Source organism: Oryx dammah, unplaced genomic scaffold (assembly GCF_014754425.2).
Source record: "Oryx dammah isolate SB20612 unplaced genomic scaffold, SCBI_Odam_1.1 HiC_scaffold_21, whole genome shotgun sequence".
NCBI lineage: Eukaryota > Metazoa > Chordata > Mammalia > Artiodactyla > Bovidae > Oryx > Oryx dammah.
Window position 1 is genome coordinate 77,743,913 of NW_024070205.1, and position 14,072 is coordinate 77,757,984.

General features: G+C 52.7%; 1 protein-coding gene across 1 annotated transcript; it reads right to left on the reverse strand.

The window, feature by feature from the left end:
• Nucleotides 1-10,459: 10,459 nt before the first annotated feature.
• On the reverse strand, nt 10,460-14,022 carry OPTC (opticin). Its single transcript, XM_040262865.1, has 4 exons — nt 13,821-14,022; nt 12,925-13,127; nt 11,192-11,287; nt 10,460-10,765 (listed from the first exon to the last, which is right to left on the reverse strand). Exons 1-4 carry the CDS (start codon nt 14,020-14,022, stop codon nt 10,595-10,597), a joined length of 672 nt encoding a protein of 223 aa, XP_040118799.1. The 3' UTR covers nt 10,460-10,594.
• Nucleotides 14,023-14,072: the final 50 nt, after the last annotated feature.

Consider the following 14,072-nt stretch of genomic DNA (forward strand, 5'->3'; position numbering starts at 1 on the left):
TCCCTGGCCATCACCAACTCCTAGAACTTGCTCAGACTTGTCTGTTGAGTCAGTGATGCCATCCAAGCATCTCATCCTCTGTCGTCCCCTTCTCCTCCCACCTTCAATCTTTACCAGCATCAGGGTCTTTTCCAATGAGTCAGTTCTTTGCATCAGGTGGCCAACATATTGGAGCTTCAGCTTCAGCATCAGTCCATCCAATGAATGAATATTCAGGACTGATCTCCTTTAGGATGGACTGGTTGGATCTCCCTGCTGATCTTCTCAAGTCTCTGTTAAGAAAATGGATGAACCTGTGGCATCTTGGAGTCTCAGGCTGTTTGCACCTTGGAGATGAGGTAACTCAGTCATCTCAGGTCCACAGGAAGGGAGCAGAGGAGTGCCTGGCATGAGGCCACACACTCACAGCACATGAGTGTCCCAGCAGGGGCCTTTTCACCTGCATCCCAGTCTCAAAGTATACTCAGTACCAGGCCTCTCCTGAGGCCCACTTCAAGCTAGAGACTTGCCCAAAAGGAGCAGACATTAGACTCTAAAAGCTTTGAGACCTGAAAACTCAGCAGTGGCCACAGGACTGAAAAAGGTCAGTTTTCATTCCAATCCCAAAGAAAGGCAAGGCCAAAGAATGCTCAAACTACCGAACAATTGCACTCATCTCACACGCTAGTAAAGTAATGCTCAAAATTCTCCAAGCCAGGCTTCAGCAACACGTGAACTGTGAACTTCCTGATGTTCAAGCTGGTTTTAGAAAAGGCAGAGGAAGCAGAGATCAAATTGCCAACATCCACTGAGTCATGGAAAAAGCAAGAGAGTTCCAGAAAAACATCTATTTCTGCTTTATTGACGATGCCAAAGCCTTTGACTGTGTGGATCACAATAAACTGTGGAAAATTCTGAAAGGGATGGGAATACCAGACCACCTGACCTGCCTCTTGAGAAATCTGTATGCAGGTCAGGAAGCAACAGTTAGAACTGGACATGGAACAACAGACTGGTTCCAAATAGGAAAAGGAGTACGTCAAGGCGGTATATTGTCACCCTACTTATTTAACTTCTATGCGGAGTACATCATGAGAAATGATGGGCTGGAAGAAGCACAAGCTGTAATCAAGATTGCCGGGAGAAATATCAATAACCTCAGATATGCAGATGACACCACCCTTATGGCAGAAAGTGAAGAGGAACTAAAAAGCCTCTTGATGAAAGTGAAAGTGGAGAGCGAAAAAGTTGGCTTAAAGCTCAACATTCAGAAAACAAAGATCATGGCATCTGGTTCCATCACTTCATGGGAAATAGATGGGGAAGCAGTGGAAACAGTGTCAGACTTTATTTTGGGGGGGGGCTCCAAAATCACTGCAGATGGTGACTGCAGCCATGAAATTAAAAGACGCTTACTCCTCGGAAGGAAAGTTATGACCAACCTAGATAGCATATTCAAAAGCAGAGACATTATTTTGCCTACTAAGGTCCGTCTAGTCAAGGCTATGGTTTTTCCAGTGGTCATGTATGGATGTGAGAGTTGGACTGTGAAGAAAGCTGAGCGCCTAAGAATTGATGCTTTTGAACTGAGGTGTTGGAGAAGACTCTTGAGAGTCCCTTGGACTGCAAGGAGATCCAACCAGTCCATTCTGAAGGAGATCAGCCCTGGGATTTCTTTGGAAGGAATGATGCTAAAGCTGAAACTCCAGTACTTTGGCCACCCTCATGCGAAGAGTTGACTCATTGGAAAAGACTCTCTGATTCTGGGAGGGATTGGGGGCAGGAGGAGAAGGGGACGACCCAGGATGAGATGGCTGGATGGCATCACTGACTCAATGGATGTGAGTCTGAGTGAACTCCGGGAGATGGTGATGGACAGGGAGGCCTGGCGTGCTGCGATTCATGGGGTCGCAAAGAGTCAGACATGACTGAGTGACTGAACTGAACTGAACAACTATTAACACAAGGCCTTCTTAAGAGGATGACCAAGGGAAATTAAGCTGCATGAAAACCCAACTTTCTTAAATCCTCTGTCCTCCTCTTCAAAGCACCCTGGCTCCTGGGGGCTGCTCATGGCCCTTCGCTCTGTAAGCTCCCGAGTAAGATCTGCTCTCAACCCTCGCTCAGCTCCTGGTGTCTCTCTTCTTACTCCACTTCTGTTCCCATTTCACCCCATGATACTCCCGAGGCCTGGGAGCCAAGCAGCAGACCCTTCCTCCCTGGAAGGATGCTCTGGCTCTGGTCACTGTCATCCCTAGTGAATCAAGCTTCCTTCCCTTCCTTCCTTGGGTTTTTAGTTTTTTAGCATCACTAACAGAGAGACAAGGGGGAGTTCCTTGGAGAAGGACTCATCACATTTACAGTGAAATCCTACAAGATCTTCATGTTCAGGGTCTGCTGCTCCCATCTGCCTCACAGCAGCTCTGACTGCTTGCATAGGTCTCCTCTCTCCTTTTAAGTTGGCTTGTTTCTGCTTCGGGCCTTTGTTTCTTCTCTCCCCTCTGCTTGGAGAGCACTCCCCTCCAGTTTGGAACGGCTGTTGCCTTCCTGTCATGAAAGTCCAAGCTCAACATCACCACCTTCAACAGGCTTTCCTTAATTCCCCTTTCTAACGTTGTGGGCACTATCACCAGTCTCTGTTACGTCATCTTCATTTTGTTGCATGTCTGAATTATATTGTTGATCTGTTGCTGTCCATTTATTCCATTACCGCCTGCCTCCCCCACTGAGAATAGGGACCTTGTCTGTCTATTTATTATAATGTCCCTGATGCTTGGTACTTAATAAAGCGTTGTTCAAAGAATCAGTGAAGGACACTGGAGATGGTTTAGGTTGAGGGAGGGCCTGGTCCTATGTGAATCTCTTGGTAAATGGGTCTGTGCAGATTCAGGGGCTCCTTCTCCATCCTGCTCAGAAAACTGAGACTCAGGATCTGTGTGGGTAAAGAATTAAGGTATCCCTGTTAGGCAGTTAGAATAGGAAACAGGAGTCCAAAATGGTGGTGGCTAAAAGACGACGAAGGGGAAAGCCCGCAAAAATAGAACAAAGGAAGGTCAAAAGAAGGTCCGAGGACCGGAGTGAGGACCTCAGGTAGAACAAACAGCACTCCTGGCTAGCCCAATTTACAGAGGGCAGGCCCAGGGGGAGGAAAAACATAAAAAAGAGGAGCCAAAGGGCCAGGGCTCTCTCCTCTCTTCACGTCTTTGGGTCGGCATGCCCTCACGCCTCGAGGATGTATTTTCCTGATATTTTCTAAATAAAATTGAGCTGTAACACAGAGCTGTAACACTGATCTGTTTAAGAGCTAAAACATGGTCTGTTCGAGACCTGAGAGCTTTAACACAGTCTGTCCGACAGCTATGACACGCCGAGGGCTCTAATGTCCCTCGCTTCAAATTTTTGTTGAGACGAGACAGAACCGAGGAAAGTGCACTCGCCTGACATCCCCAGCGTGATGGAGGAGTTGTGGCTGCCTGCTGTGTTCCGGTGGGTGTGTCTCCCTTTTTGGCTATTGGTGTCTCTGCCTTGTTTATTGCTGGTTCTCTGCCAGCTGTCATGGAGGTTACTTGGAAAACAAAATTCTTCCACCCATCAGATTTCAGCCTGGGTATAGGGTGGTGGGAACTTTCTTGGTGATGGCAGCAAACAAACACTGTCTCATTCCTCTTCCGATATTTCAGGCAGGAGCTGAGAGAGCAGTTCCTGGGCTCTGAGTTAAAAGAAACAGGCAGTACATTTCGTACTGTATTTCTTGCCCTCTGAGTTGCAGTGTGCAGGAATGGCAGGGGCGGAGAGGCAGGCATGGCCAGGCTGGGCCACCTCGCTAGGAGGTCATCTCCGTTAGGAAGACCTAATGGCAGGAGGGCTCCTTGAGGAGCTCAAACCTGGTCAGGAACACACCGCCCTCGGAGTGCTGTCATTCTGTTTACCAAGGCAAGGGAAGGAGCCTATTGTATTCAGGGTGAAAGAAGCGGAAAGAATTTGGTGAATAGAAGATCAGGAGCCAAGAAATGGAGCTCGGAGACAATGGGTAGGAAGGGAAGTGGTGTGGGAAGGGAGGTCTAGTCTGGAAAGCTTGAAGGCGAGAGTCAGGTATGTGGGGGCCACCACTGGGGTAGAGAGGGAGCAGAAAAGAAGCTGTTTATGATCAGATTTCGGCAGAAGGTTGCCTACCCCCTCGCCACGGAGCTGGCCGCTTAGTGTTAATTGGGTGTGTTCCCTAAGCAAGGCTCCTATAGGAAGTGTGAGGTTACCAGGAATGTCAGACACCCAGCATCAATCCAAGAGGGCTAGAGGGCTTTGAATTTCCATTCAAAGTCGCCTCTTACTTGCTGAGTGACCTTGGACAAGGAACTTAACATCTCAGAGTTCCACAAAATTGACACAGTTCCCACTTCATCGAGGTACTTTGGAGATTAAATGTAACCATGCGAGCAATGCCAAGGGCTGGCCAAGGCCAGGCAATGGTGTCCTGCAAATGGTGGCTGGGTAGCTCTGGGCAGTCTGGAGCTCTGGCTCTTACTTAAAACCAGGGGAAGCCACCTTGTGCACTAGATAAAGCCCTGCCTAGACATGGGGGCTTGGACTAAAGAACTCTGAGGAATTTCGAAGCCTTTGGAAGCTTGGATTTCTCCGCACCTTTCTCTGCTGCTGCTGCTAGGTCGCTTCAGTCGTGTCCAGCTCTGTGCGACCGCATAGACGGCAGCCTACCTGGCTCCCCCGTCCCTGGGATTCTCTAGGCAGGAGCACTGGAGTGGGTTGCCATTTCCTTCTCCAAAGCATGAAAGTGAAAGTGAAGTCGTTCAGTTGTGTCTGACTCTTAGCAATCCCATGAACTGAAGCCTGCCAGCCTCCTCTGTCCATGGGATTTTCCAGGCAAAAGAGTACTGGAGTAGGGTGCCATTGCCATCCTTCTCTACCTCCCATAATTTCTGCAGAGATCATGCCCTGATCTGCTGACTTTAAAATGGACCCTATTTTTCAGACTGACTTGTTCGAAGGGTTACCAGAATCCATATGGGCAAGGTGACTTTAAGCCAACTATACGGATGATCTGGAAGGCTTGAATCCTTAAAGCCAACACTGTTTCCCTCTTCTGAAGGGTGCTTTAGCTTGAACCATCTGTGTAACTGCTTACTGCCTTCCTACTTTGCAGAGCGTTTCTGGCATGGGGGCTATGGGCATCCCTCTGTCCTACCTCTCCTCTGCTCATGCCAATCCACACTTCCCCCAGCACTTTCCTCAAGGTCACAAGCTCACCTGCCATTGCTTGTTTCCAGGGTTCAAACCTGCCAACCTGCTTGTCTCCCAGGACATGGCTCTGTGGGGGTTTCTGAGGTCCCCAAGAGAGGTGCTGCACCTCTGGCAGGCCCTGCACTCCAGGAGCCCACCCTGGGATGCAGTTTCCTCTCTGGGGGAGGGAAGCACTTCCCGTGAGACTCCAGGCCAGTTATTCTTTGGTGGGCGGGGACTGATCATGCGCAGCGTGCAACTCGAGGTGTTGCCTCTCATGCCAGGAGGGGTCAGGACGGACGTCCATGTCCCAGGTTCCTGGGAGAGTCTGGCCTGTGTTCCTAGACAAGAAAAATAATGAGGATGAGGAGAGACACCTCGCCCACCAGGCTTGTTTATGCCTTGATTCATGGAACTAGGCTGAGCGGCCCCAAGCAGGAGGCAGACAGGGTATGGTGCTGGCCTGACTTGCCACACATCACACAGCACCCAGGGCTTGGGGTGGTCGGACTCAGGGCTCTGGAGTCTCATTGCAGTGCTCTTCCCGGCATTTCCTCCTGTGTGTGAATTATGCGTTAGACACACACCAGAGATGAGGGTTCTGGGCAACGGGGCTGGGACCCGCGGTGCCAGAAGGCTAAGCACGGCTTGCTCCAGGGCCTGGGGCGCAGCAGGGGCTGCAGGAAAGGGGCCAGGTGCAGAGGGGAAGGGAGGGCAGGTGTAGCATGCTCTGCGTGTGTGTGCTGCAGGGTGTGCACACGCGTGTCCCGGCCATAGGCGTGGCGATGCCCGGGAGGGATGAACAGGCCGGTCTGAAGACAAGAAGCAAGTCGGAGCTGGGGATGCTGAGCAGTGAGACAGGCAGGACGTGGTCGCTCAGCTGTGTCATCATCCTTGAAAAAGCAGGGAGACACGGAAGCTGTGGGGAAAGAAGCGGCCTCCCTCCACATGCAGACCCCTTCAAGCTGCCAGCAGCTGCGGGAGGGAGTCTGTGAGACGGTGGCTCCGGGAGATGGGAAGCTGGTCGGGCTGAGACGACCTTGAAAGAGGGGAGAGGCCTAACCAGCTGGTGTCTAGTGTGCAGAGCGGGAGGGGCAGGCCCGGGGGAGGAGAGAGGGAGAGAGCCAGACAGCGGGAGGGGGTGGAGTGGGCGGCCCCACCCTGGGGTGGGGGTGGGGTTGTGGGGAGGGTTGGGGGAGCCGGGAGGGGGGACGGTGGGGCAGTGGGGGGAACAGGGGGCGGGGGGGGGGCGGGGGGGGCTGGTGGGCCCACCCCTGCTGGTGCCTCCCTCCTTCGGGCTGAAAGCACGGACATGGAAGCACGTGGGTGCTGGGCTGTCCGCACACCTGCTGGGTGGGGGCAGAGTCGGGGTGCAGCGTGTCCTTCAGTCCTCCTCATCACCTCCGGTGCACCATCCGAGTGCTGGCTGGCAGCTCTGTGGGTGGCAGGCGCTTGGCCAGTCTGGGAAATGCTCTCTTTGCTTTTCAAAGAGCTCTTGGGGAGTGGGGAGGGGGCTGCTGACCCATGGCTCCAGCAGGCGGGGCTGGGATTCCCATTTCTCCTTCAGGAGTTCCCAAGTGAAGGTTGTCCCCCCGACTCCCCTTTGTGTTCCTGCATGTTAAGTCAACTGGCTCTTGAGCAAATCACTTAGCCTTCCATTTCCTATCTGTAAAGCAGAGATAATAATACCATCTGCACAGTTATAGGGACTATAAATTCAACCCCATATGTCAAAGAGATCAGCAAAGTGCCAATTTGCAACATAAGCATGGAGGTTATTATTCAGGGAGGAAATTTAAGGGAAGACAAGCAGCAAGGCAAGGTCAGAGTGAGGAAGCCCTCTGGCTCCTGCCGTCCCCACCCATCCCTTGCCGGCCCGGGCTGGCTGTGGAGTTGAGGACGGGTGGGCGGACAGGGCGGTCACTGCAAACGTTCCCTCTTCGCTCTGCCTCTTCCCACGACAGTCACAGAACTGGTCAGGGCGCCTGCCTGGAGCTAGAACCCTCCTGAAGGCCACGGGGGTGTTGCGGGGGCGGGGGGTGGGTGCTCCCCTTCTCTCAGGGTTGGCAGGAGGGCCACCAGGAGCCAGGCACGAGAAGGGTCCTCACCAAGTGTGCCACGGTGGGGCACGGTGCTGCCTGCCACCGAGGACCTGCACGAGGGAGCCTAGGGAAGACTGGCTCTTGGAGGAGGTGGACCTGAAACCAACACAGCCCTGTCCATCGGCGTCAGCAGCGCGGCACTTCCCTGCCTGACTGGACCCCCACAGCCCACTCCTCTCTGCTCTCCCTTTCCCGCAGGAGTGGCTCATGCCCCTCTTTCCATTCCTCAGGACAGGAGACCCTCAGTCCGGATAAAGAGGCACACCCTCTTTCCCCTGAGAGGCTCCAACCCTAGCTTCTCTAGGTCCCGGAGGAGAGCCCTCAGCTCCTTCAGTGAAGATGCGACAGCTGCTGGGATTTCTGCCCCCGCCACGCTCCCTGGGTCATGGGAGGGCCCAAAGATGCACTGTTTAGAATTTCTGCAGGGGGGCGGCCAACAAGGGCATGCCTTCTGTTCCTTGGGATTCCCTAGCCAAAAATAGGGGATTAGTTAGGAGGCAGCTGCAGAGGCAGCAGGCCCCTGGGGCAATTCTACCCCGCACTGCAGGCTCAGCCTCAGGGAGGAAACTGCCTGCTGGGCTGGCCTTGACGGGCGGTGCCTGCGCTGTGTGTGCTGAGAACTAGACTCAGCTCCCTGGGCTTCGAGGGCCCCAGGTTTGAATCCTGGCCCTGCCACTTATTAGCTGTGTGGATGTAGGTATGTCCCTTCCATAAGCTTGTTTCGCCACCCACAGTATGGACATCAACATCTCTATTAACTAGAGTGGTGCTTGGGACTAAGTGGGTTGATGTGCATAAAAAGTCCTAATACACATCTGGCAGATTCCAGGAGTCCAGAAATCCTTAGTCCACTTCTGCTACATGAGAACAGGGTCAGATGCCTTTCTTAGCACGTATTAACCTCGGGGTGTGAGGGTATGATGCAGTTTCTGGTACCAGAGAGCCCCACTTCTGGAAAATTTCTTCACTTCCTTTTACTGGATTAGTTCAAATCAGGGTTTCTTGCACTCAGGGATCTTGTGGTTTCCAGCTGCTGCATGCTAAGGCCGTGTCATAATCAAATAGAGTGGGATATGGAGGGGATGAGAGAAAGAGAGAGAGGTCCTTGGGTCCTGGAATCCTCGGATCCCTAGGGAGAGAGGGCAGACACAGCAGCCACTAAACCGGGCCTCCCTCACCACCCACTCACAGTTTGCGACTTGTGTGTGGAGTCTTCTCTAGTTCTCAAATTCTTCACCTGAAGAGTGTGAATAATAATCCCCGACTGGTCGGCTGACAGGACTGACCTGCACATCCACAGTGCTTGCAGAAGTGCTAGACAGAGGCAGAGGAGGCAGACACACGGGTCCCCTCCTGTGTGGACCACAAGACACCCCTGTTCATCCAGACGTGAGGACCACCTGGGACACTGAGTGGTTGCTTGGCTGGCTTCTAGCCCTTCAGCTTTCAGCTTAGACATTGATTCTTCAAGGCCTCTTGGACCCTTAACCCGTGTCCCCCTTCTGTAAGGCCTCATAGCATTTTGTATATTCCTTTTACAGTATTTATCATGAGTTGAATAGTGTGGTTACTTGTGTGATTATCTGTTCAACACATGTCTTCCACACTCAACTCTAAGTTCCATGAAGAAAAGGAATATGTCTGCTGCATATCATCTGCACATAGCAGGCAGGTGCTGAATAAAACCCTTGCTTGAATGAATACGTGAGCTGCCTGCCTCACCAGTTGGCTCTAAGAATCCACCTGCCAATGCAGGAGGGGCAAGAGATGTGGGTTTGATCCCTGGGTTGGGAAGATCCCCTGGAGAAGGCAATGGCAACCCGCTCCAGTATTCTTGCCTGGAAAATCCCATGGACAGAGGAGCCTGGGGGGCTACAGTCCATGGGGTCACAAAGAGTCAGACATGACTGAGCGACTACACACACACACCCCTCTTCTGTGCTTCAATCAACACCTGATGCCAAGCACTCATCTGTTACGACCCCCTTGCCCACAAAGTCCTCATAAGAAGAAAGATGACATCTCTCCTACCATTATAATTCCAGGAATAAGTGGGTCAGATCATAGTTGTCCTCCCCATTCTCCCAGCACAGTGGGCCCCGCCCTGAATCCGGGAAAGCTGCAGATGAGGAATTGCTGTATTTATTCATTTATCTTTGCACAAGGCTGTCCTCTGGTGGTTAAACACAGAAGGGAGCATGGCCACGAAGAGCCAGGAGTAGGTAAGCGCTGCAAGAAGGGCCTCCAGAGGAAGACACATGTCCGCTCTCCATCCTTAGGAAAGGCTCCCTCCAAGTCTAACAGCAAGCTTCGGCATAGAAAAAGCAAGGAGCTTTCAAAAGCCCCAGAAACCCCACCCTACCCCCAGTAGGGTGGGCTAGAGATAGGGAGAGGCTAGTTTAAACAGCTGTTTCCATCCTCAGTGGTGCTGGCAAAGGCTTAAGAACAGGCTCTCTAACAAAATCCTAATACGCAGCGTTTACTAATTCTGTGGTCTAAATACTCCCACCGTGGCCAATTTCAAACTACCAGTGTGATGTCATTAAAAGCATGTCATTATATAGTATTTCCACTACACAGATACCACAGACATAAATAAGTTCAAGAACATGGTTAATAGTAAAAGATGGTAAAATAATTGGGAAGTGATGAATTTGAGTATTTATTACATTTGTTTTCAACATAAAATATTTAATTGTGAGCTCATATGATTTAGTTTTTAATAATGACTGCATTTAACAACTGGCTTGAAAAATTCTGGAAAATTTAATAATCAGTTCTTGCAAGCCTAGTAGTAAGGACTAGCTCCAGCACACAACTGCTTATTCCCCTTCCTCTTCTCTTTCTGTCCCTCCTCTGCTTCTTACATGATTCTCTTGGCATTCTGTGTGGGTAGGAAGAATTGGGAATATGGGAAAGAGCTTTGCTCCAGACATCTTTATTCTTTGATTCAGGAGCCATAAGGTGTTAAGGAAAGAGGATGGAGAAATGTAAATCTGGCTCCTGGAGGACATTTCAGTGTGTGTGCACGCGTGCGTGCATGTGTGTGCACATGTCTGCATGCGCGTGCGTGCATGTGTGTGCGCCATATGCGTGTGCATGTGTGCGTGTGTGTGCGTGTGTGTGCACGTCTGTGCGTGCGTGCATGTGTGTGCGCGCCGTATGTGTGTGTGTGTGTGTGTGTGTGTGCTGAGGCAGGGGGAACAGTGGGTTTCTGCCGCTGGATCTTGAGGCTGACTAACGCCTGGATGAAAGGGTTGCTGTTTAGGGGGCGGGCAGACTTAGACAAAGCGGCCCGTGGGGAGCCGAGGCAGGCAGAAGTACGCGCTGGGGAAGAGGCTCAGGTTGATGGGGTTGCCGTCCAGGCGGATGTCTTCCAGCTGCCTCCTGGTGTGTCTGTGCTCCTTGGCGTCGCAGAAGGTGTCCCTCTGCATGGTTTCTATCCTGTTATTCTGGAGAGAACACACCGACCGCTGTGCCGCTCCTCTGCCTGGAGAGTCTGCCCTCAGGCCTCGCCCCACCAGCTCACCTCCCCTCTGCAGCTGGAGACACCGAGGCCCAGAAGGCTGGGGCCACAAACAAGGAAGGAGGCCAGAGAGAGGGGGCACGGGAAGGGGGAGTGGACAGAGGGGGGCGAGGGGAGGGGAGCAGGAGTGAGCACTGGGTGAGATGGGTAAGAACGTGGAGGGGAAGTGTTTTAAAGGGCAGGAAGGGGAAGGAATGAGACGGAGGCTGTAGACAGTGGTCTGAGTGAGACGTGCCAGCTCTGCTCGCCGAGCTCTCAGTGATGGAGCCCCACCACTGCTGAGGGGGGCTCCCTGCAGTCTGACCTCCACCTTTGTGCCGTCCAAGACTCCTGTTCTTGGAAAGTGGCTCACCTGCAGGTGCAGTGAGCGCAGGCTCAGGGGCAGGGACCGGGGGATGGCGTCCAGCAGGTTATCGGCCAGGTAGAGGAACTGCAGCTTCTCCAGTGCCTGGGGAGCGGGCAAAGGACGCGGGAGGCTGGTGGGCTCTGTGGGGCCCAAGGAGTGAGGGGCGCTGATGTGACCCCATTCCTTCACTCCTGGGCCCGTCTCCTGGGCCTCAGCCAGGTGCTGGGTCCTGAGCTGGGTGCTTCAGGGACGATTCATCTCCTCCACTGGATGCAGAAGGAACAGCTGCTGCAGCTGAGGGCCATGAAGGGGCTCAGCAGTGTCGGGGGGATGCCGGGAGGACAAGAATGGCTGGGAAACAGGCCGGCAGGACATTCGGGCGCAGCCTCAACATCCGTGCTATCAGAAGGGACTTTCCCAACTGAAAAGTCTCCAGAAAAGAAAAAAAGTCTCCAGATGCTAAATCTGGACCAAATATGGAGAGCACGGCTGGAAGATACTCAGACCAGCATAAGGAGAGCCACAGGCATGACGGAGAAAGTTGTGCGCGTGAGTGTGACAGCTGGGGTGTCAGTCTCACTCACAGCTCTCTCCACTCCCCCACTGGGACTGTCCCCAGGGCTCCCTGGACCACTGAGTGGGCAGCCCGGGGGCCGTATCCGTGCATGTGTTTAGCCCTTCCCATTGAAACTGGCTAGCCAGGGACAAACCAGATTGTCTCTCTCTTGAGAAATTGCTCCTAGAAGGACAAAGGTTGGTCAGTTAGTGGTGGGTTCTGAAAACAAACAGATATGCAGACTGAGAGCGGCAATCAGTACAACGCCAAGTCAAGTCACATGTTAGTCCAAGTTTCTGGGGAGCAGAGGGTGAGTGTGTGGAGAACACTGATGCCCAGGGAGGTGTGAGCAGGTGCAGAGAAGGCACCCGAGAGGCCAGAGGCCCCAAGAGGGAGAGGGGGACTTGCTGGTGGCTTAGATGAAGAAAATGGGGCTTGGCTTTTCTGGTGAGTGGCCTGAGGGGAGCTCTAAAAATGGTTCTCTATCCATTTGACCCAGAAAACCCCACAAAATCATGCAAATCAAGAGGTTGAAATCTTCCAGTTCACTTTAAGAACTTTTGTGAAACTGCCCAGGTCACTAAGGGTATGCATACCTGAAAGCTCACCACGTATCTGGAAGATGTCACTTTACAGAAGCAGTATGCGCCGCCATTCCATTGTTACCATGGTAGGTGTGCCCAGGCCAAAGGGTGGGGCTGGGTGCAGGGTCGGTGGCCCCCAAAGTGCTGAATTTTTACTGCACGTGCTCAGAATGCAGAGAGTAACGCTGGACTGAAAGACTTAGATCTCTGGCCACTCAGCATCTCATGTGAACAAAGCCCCAAAGATGCAGCTCGGGACTTGGATCAACCCAGACATGAGCTCCCCCTGCCACGTTGAGATAACCCTTACTGAAAAAGAACAGATTGTTCCTAAACCAGAAGAGGACGTCTGCACAGAACAAAAAGATATCCTTTCAGAAGAAACAGAAGAAACAACAACTGATGGCCTGGGAATAAATGCCACAAAAAATAAATGCAACTAAAAGCAAAAGATGAAAAAAAAGGAAAATGACATTTGACTTTCATGCCCCAGAGCAGCGTTGGGACAGAGACATTCCATGAGGCCCAGGTGTGTGTGTGTGTGTGGTTGTGGGCATGGGTGGCATGCAGTAGACGGGGATGCAAAGGCCTTGGCTCACCCTGAAGGCTTCAGGCTGTATCCCTGAGCTCTGGAGCCGATTCATGCGGACATCCAGGACCTCGATGCTGGTGGGCAGCGCAGGCAGCGCCACGAGCTTGTTCTCAGGGAGGATCAGTTCCCGCAGAGCAGGCAGCAGGCGGAGGGCCTTGTCTTCGATGGAGGAGATGGAATTGCCAGAGAGGTCAATCCTCTTCAGTTTTGCTAAGAGGTGCAGAGCAGAACACAGGCGCACCATCACCCCTTGCTCCTGCTGAAGCTGCCGCGCCCTTCTCCTGTCTCAGCACAGGGGAGGCGAGCCAGCGCTCCACTTGCACCAGGGTCAAACCAGAAGGAAGAACTTGGTCCTGGGAAGTCCTCAGATTCCGTGGTACCTTTCCCTGGAGTGTTCTGTCCTGGGTGGGTTGGCTTGGAAGAAGGCTTCTGAGGGCAAGACCCCACAGGTGCAGGAATTCCTGGATCCGTCCTACTTCTAGCTGTTAGTTTATACAAACTAACAAAAGAACCCAAAAACTCTGAGGCCCGGGAAGCCTGTCAGCAATGAGCAGTAGAATCTGGGTCACAGACCAGCTTTAGCATAGTTTTGTTCAGAGGCCAGGAGAGCAGAGAGCTACAGCTGCTAGGACAGCCTGAAAACATAGGCTTGCTCATAGCTTCTCCTCCCCAGCTTCCCATAGCTTTGTGGAGCAAAAACAAGAACAGGTCACTTCTGCTGTAGAAAAACCTTCAAGGCCAGGAATTAGAGTAATTTCCAAGCTGGAGAGACGGAAAGCCACAGGGAAGGGCCGACACAGGAGGGGCACTCTAATGACTGCTCGGTGTGGCTGAGCAGCAAGGGAAAGAACCGAGGGGTTCCCTCTGCCCACCCACTCTTTTCTTTGCCAGGACGTTACATACTCAGCCCTTTGAAGTCTCCAGCCCGAATGTGGCTGATGCGGTTGAACCGAGCATATAAGTAGGCAGTCGTCTGGGGAAGAGGAGGGATGTTCTCCAGGTCCGCGTCATCGCAGTACACAGAGGAACCGAGGCACACGCAGATCAGACAGGTTGGCAGGCCTGGCCCAGATGGAGAACAGAACCCAGGGAGATCCCCCGACATACCCCTGTGAGACTCCTCAGCCTCTGGGACCAACGGGAGACACACACACA